The 5359-nt window shown below is 69.9% G+C and overlaps 1 protein-coding gene across 2 annotated transcripts; it reads left to right on the top strand.

Moving 5' to 3' along the window:
• Positions 1–47: 47 nt before the first annotated feature.
• Positions 48–3922, top strand: LOC102386302 (sodium- and chloride-dependent creatine transporter 1-like). 2 transcript variants are annotated; one of them, XM_025192978.1, is made up of 12 exons: positions 48–203; positions 307–571; positions 663–795; positions 1355–1489; positions 1576–1679; positions 1760–1884; positions 1983–2095; positions 2191–2328; positions 2429–2510; positions 2603–2703; positions 2898–3068; positions 3180–3922. In XM_025192978.1, the coding sequence occupies exons 1-12, from the start codon at positions 155–157 to the stop codon at positions 3309–3311; spliced, it is 1548 nt and encodes a 515-aa protein (XP_025048763.1). In that variant the 5' UTR covers positions 48–154; the 3' UTR covers positions 3312–3922. The 2 variants fall into 2 exon arrangements, with proteins under 2 accessions (XP_025048763.1, XP_006036682.1); XM_006036620.2 differs by having other exon boundaries at positions 2408–2510.
• The last annotated feature ends 1437 nt before the right edge of the window (positions 3923–5359 follow it).

The following is a 5359-nucleotide window of genomic DNA, read 5'->3' as shown; positions in this document are numbered from 1 at the left end:
GCCGGGTCGGCCCCGGCCCCAGCCCCAGCCCCAGCCCCCTGCCTGTCCCAACGGCGCGGGTGTCCCCACAGGCGTCTTTCTGATCCCCTACCTCCTGATCGTCTTCGTGGGGGGCATCCCCGTCTTCTTCCTGGAGGTGGCGCTGGGCCAGTTCATGAAGCAGGGCGGGATCGCCGCCTGGAACATCGCCCCCCTCTTCAAAGGTGCGTGCGGGGGCCACGCGCCCAGCCCAGCCCAGCCCGTCAGAGCCAGCTCTGGCTCCGGCGCTGAGCCCTGCCGGCTCTGATGTGCCCCCCGCACCTCCAGGTCTGGGCCTGGCCTCCATGGTCATCGTGTTCTTCTGCAACTCCTACTACATCATGATCCTGGTCTGGGGGCTCTTCTACCTGGCCCACTCGCTCACGGACACGCTGCCCTGGGCCACCTGCGGCCACGCCTGGAACACGGAGCGCTGCACCGAGCTCTTCGCCCTGGGCCTGTGCCCCAACGGCACCAACAGCAGCGCCGGCCCCGGCAACTTCAGCTGCGCCGAGCTGGCCGGCAAGCGCTCGCCCGTCATCGAGTTCTGGGAGTGAGTGCCCAGGCCGGGGGTGGGCGGGGGCCAGGGAGCTCGGGTGGGAGCCGCCTGCTGAGCTGGCCGTGCCGCGCTGTGCCCGCTGCAGGAACAAGGTGCTGCGGCTCTCAGGGGGCCTGGGCGAGCCAGGGGAGCTGCACTGGCAGATGGTGCTGTGCCTGCTGGCCACGTGGCTCATCGTCTACTTCTGCATCTGGAAGGGCGTCAAGTCCACCGGGAAGGTAACGGCCGCCCGGGCAGGCGGCAGGGACGCGGCCACGAGATCCGGCATGAGGTCCGTGCTGCGCACACCCCGCCCCAAGGGGCTGTCAGTGCCGGGTGCCAGCCAGTTGAGCTGCAGCATCCCCTGGGCTCCTGCTGGAAGTGGGCTCTGCAGGGCTTGGCTCTGCTCCCGAGCGCTGCCGTGCCCCTCGGTCTCCCGCACCCCGACGCGGGCAGATGGCAGGGAGGAGCCACTGGTGGGGACCAGAGTCCTAGCTCCTGGGTCAGCATTGCGCCTGGCTTGGAGGTAACCCTGGGACACTCGCTGGCTGGCACTGCAGAGCTCCCAGCACCTTGCCAGTGCCCGCTTGTCCTGGCCCCCGCTCTGCTGCCCAAGGGACCCAGCAGCCCCACAAGGCTGAGGCACGGACTCCCCGAGTGAAGACAGCAGCGTGGGCTGAGCCCTGGGGATGTGGCTGGGGCTGTTGCGCCCCCAGGCCAGACAGCTGCAGCCTGCCCTGGGAAGGGCCCCCGCCCAGCGCCGAGTGCAGCCGGCCTGACCCGCGCCTGCTCCGGCAGGTCGTGTACTTCACAGCGCTGTTCCCCTACGTGGTCCTGATTCTGCTGCTGGTGCACGGTGTCACACTGCCTGGGGCGCTGGGGGGCATCGTCTACTACCTGAAGCCCGACTGGTCCAAGCTGGCTGAAGCCCAGGTGAGGGGGGGCTGGCAGGGCTGGCGCGGGGTGGGGCGGGGCAGAGCTGGGGGCACCCCTGGGCTGTGACCCTCCTGTGCGCCCAGGTGTGGATCGACGCGGGCACGCAGATCTTCTTCTCCTACGCCATCGGGCTGGGCGCCCTGACCGCACTGGGCAGCTACAACCGGTTCCACAACAACTGCTACCGGTGAGGTCCGGCACTGGGGGGGCCGGGCCACACGCGGCGCGTTCCCCACATGGCACTGACCTTCCCCCTGCCTCCTGCAGGGACGCCTACGTCCTGGCCGTGATCAACAGCTCCACCAGCTTCTTTGCCGGCTTCGTGGTCTTCTCAGTGCTGGGCTTCATGGCGTCCGAGCAGGGCGTCGACATCTCCAAAGTGGCCGAGTCGGGTGAGTGCTGACTCCGGCCTGGTGCTGGGGCAGCTCCCAGGACTGGAGGCTATGCCAGGCCTGCCCCTGCCACCCCCTGACCCAGCCGTTTCCCGCAGGCCCCGGACTGGCCTTCATTGCCTACCCCAAGGCTGTGACCCTGATGCCCCTGTCGCCGCTCTGGGCCACCCTCTTCTTCTTCATGCTGCTTGTGCTGGGACTCGACAGCCAGGTGCGGCCGGGAAAGAGGGGCTGTGGGCCAGGGTGAGCAGGAGTGGGGGGGAACGTGGGGGCTCGGTGCCATGCTGACCCTTCTTCCCTGTGCAGTTCGTGGGCGTCGAGGGCTTCATCACGGGCATCCTGGACCTGTTCCCGCAGCCGGGCGCTGGCTCACTGCGCCGGGAGTTCACGGCCGCGCTGTGCTGCCTGCTCTGCTGCCTCATCGACCTCTCCATGGTGACCGAGGTAGGGGCGCGGGCTGGGCACAGGGGTGGGTGCCGTGCAGGGCCGGGTGGGGCTGGCGGTGATGGCTGTGCTGCCCCAGGGCGGCATGTACGTCTTTCAGCTCTTCGACTACTACTCGGCCAGCGGCATCACGCTGCTGTGGCAGGCCTTCTGGGAGTGTGTCGTCATCGCCTGGGTCTATGGTGAGGGCCGGGGGACCGAGTGCCAGGGGTGGGACAGAGTGCCCGGGGCATGGCACCAGGTCCCCAGCAAACCCGCTGTGCTCGTCCCGCAGGAGCCGACCGCTTCATGGATGACGTGGCCCGCATGATCGGCTACCGGCCCCTGCCCTTCATGAAGTGGTGCTGGGCCGTCATCACTCCCCTGGTCTGCGTGGTGAGTGCACCCCCGCGGGGGCACATGCGCCCGTCTGGCCCGTGGCTGCAGGGAGGCAGCTCTGTCCTGCACCCACCTCGTGGCGCGGGCAGGAGTCCCGGCCCTTGCGCCCACCCTGCCACGGTCCTTGGGCTGCCCAGGCCCTGGGGAGGAAGAGACTTCCCTGGGTCTCATGGCTGTCTCCTGCACCCCAGGGCATCTTCCTCTTCCATGTGGTGAACTACCAGCAGCTGACGTACAACCAGACCTATGTGTACCCCTGGTGGGGTGACGCCATCGGCTGGGCCATGGCCCTCTCTTCCATGCTCTGCATCCCATGCACCGTTCTCTACAAACTGCTGCGCTGCAAGGGCTCCCTGCGAGAGGTGAGCGCCCGGGGCGCTGGCACGGGCTGCATGGTGCAGCCTGACGGGGGGGGGGGCGGGAGGGGTTGGGCCCCCCAAGACCAGGCTGGTGACCGGCGGCTTCGCTCGCAGCGCTGGCAGCTCCTGACGACGCCGATCTGGGGGCACCACCACCTCGAGTACTTGACGCCTGAGGCCGAGGCCAAGCTGCTGGCACCCGAAGCCCCCAAGGAGAAGGCAACGCTCTTTGAGACTGTGATCTGAGCGCCCGCCGGGGCGGTCCTGCCGCCCTACTCATAGCAATAACGCCACACGCCGCCGGCACCTCCCCGGCACCTGCTCTGCACTTGCCCGAGGCCTGGCTGGGCACTGGGGCCCTTCCAGACCTGAGGCTGCCTCAGGGTGCGCAGTCAGCCCACGTGACCCCTCTGGCCTGGCCTGCCTGGGGGCAGCAGGGCACCTGCAGCTGGGGCAGACACAGCCCAGAGGGGGCACGGGGGTTCCCCGGTCCCCGCACAGGCAGGGCTTCCTTCCGTCTGGCTGCAGGGTGGGGGAGATAGGGCCCATACTCGGCCCCTCTGCTCTTCCAGGCCCCGGCTGCCCCATGGCCCCTGCTCTGGCCCCGGCGGTGACTCGCTGCCCTCGTGCTACCCCGGCCCTTGCATCGCCTGGGCAGGGGCTGCGTCCTGCCCCCCTTGCACCAGCCCCTGGCATCCAGTCCCGCCTCGGCCCCCGTGCCCTCGCCCCAGTCCCGGCCGAGCTGCCCCGTGTCGTGCCGTGCCGTGTGTGTGTGCGCCGCACCGCCCCTGGCTTTGCCCTCGGTGTCGCTCTGTACGGACCCATCCAACATCTGGCAATAAATGTGGGACACCCTAGGCCTGGCCCCAGTTCTGAGCTGCGCGGGGGCCACAGGGGGGTGCGGGTGTGGGAGTAGGGCCAGGCCACTGCTGTCTCCCAGGCTGCTGGGCCCCAGGGTGGGCAGGAGCTCCAGGGCCCTCCATGACCTTGGCGCAGGTGCCTGGGTTCCCCCTGCCTGGCGCTGCGTGCTCAATGGGGCAGGGCCTGGGAGCTGTCTCACCCCACCCCAGCTGGTGCCGCCGTCCCCCTGGGCTCTGGCCACGTCCCTCAATTGTGCATTGCTCAGCCACAGGGCAATGCCAGGGTCCGGCAGCTCACGGGCCCGGTGTCATACGTCTGCTCCCCAGCCCCTTGCTCCTGCTGTGCAGCCCCCGCCAGGCTGGTGCCCCTCCATGCTGACCCCCACCCGCGCTGTGCCTGCCATGCTGCCCAGCTGCAACGGGTGGTCCACTGGCCTCTTCCCCAGGGTTGTGGCCATGGCCAGGTCAGGGCAGGCATCAGTGGGTGCCTGTCCCGGCCCTCAGGGCCCAGCCTTGCCCAGGATGAGGGTTGCTTTGGGCTCACAGCCGTGTGGTCCATGACGGCTGCTCACCAAGGTGGGAAGCTATGGCCTGAGCGATCAATGGCTCCCAATCCCCACGGGTGCGGGCATTGTGGGTTGCAGCACCAGTGGGAAAGGCCCGAGGCCCTGGTGTGGTCGTGGTGCGGGGCCACCCCCAGGCCCAGCCACAGGATCCCTAGCGTGCTACCCACAGCCGTGGCTGGGCAGGGCCTGGAGGGAGGACGCGGGTGGCTCTCACCACCTGGCCTTGGCTTGCCCGGCCCGGGTCGTGGTGCCCCAGGTGGGCTGGGGCTAGGACTAGGGCTTGAAAGCAAAGTGCCTGCCCAGCTCCCCCCATGGCAGCCTCCCCATGCGCCAGGGGCTGCAGCCTGGCCAGGGCCTCGTGCTCATTCCTGGCAGGCCTGGGGCTCGGCGCCATGCTGGGGCGGCTCCTGGGCCGGGCTGGGCCAGGCAGGGGCTGGCAGTGCCTGCGCAGTCGGGCTGCGTCTCCCGCTCCCGCTCTCCTTGGAATGCTGCTCCCGCCCGCCCGGGCGCTGCGGTGCCACAGGCCTGGCCGCCCGCCAAGCCGAGCTGCCAAGCAGACAGGGAGCGGGGTCACCTTGCGCCCGGGGGCTCCGCGTCCTCTTGGCCAGTGCCTGCCAGGGGGGCTGGGGCCTGGCAGGGCTGGGCCGGGGCAATGCTGTGCCCCGAGCAGAGGCTGTGCCCCATGCCCCCGCCGTCCCCCCGGCTGCAGCAGCACAGCCATGGTGATCCGGAGAGCGGGGGCCGCTAATGGCCAGGGCCACGGAGACCGCTCCCCTGCAGGGCACCTGCATCACCCCTGCGTTGCCTGGGTCTTGGCTGGGGGCTGCACCCAAGCGAGCAGGGTTTGCTGGAGCTGGGGGCGGCGGGG

The sequence above is a fragment of the Alligator sinensis genome, unplaced genomic scaffold (assembly GCF_000455745.1).
Source record: "Alligator sinensis unplaced genomic scaffold, ASM45574v1 scaffold469_2, whole genome shotgun sequence".
Lineage (NCBI taxonomy): Eukaryota > Metazoa > Chordata > Crocodylia > Alligatoridae > Alligator > Alligator sinensis.
The sequence above is the reverse complement of the archived record's forward strand: the minus strand, read 5'-3'. Positions and strand labels throughout refer to the sequence as shown.

Excerpts from the sequence above, each read along its gene's own strand:
- LOC102386302 (XM_006036620.2), top strand. The coding sequence starts at position 155 with ATGAAGCAGGGCGGGATCGCCGCCTGGAACATCGCCCCCCTCTTCAAA. Across the intron at positions 204-306 it reads CATCGCCCCCCTCTTCAAAG|GTCTGGGCCTGGCCTCCATG; the intron begins GTGCGTGCGGGG and ends CCGCACCTCCAG. Across the intron at positions 2,511-2,602 it reads CGTCATCGCCTGGGTCTATG|GAGCCGACCGCTTCATGGAT; the intron begins GTGAGGGCCGGG and ends CTCGTCCCGCAG.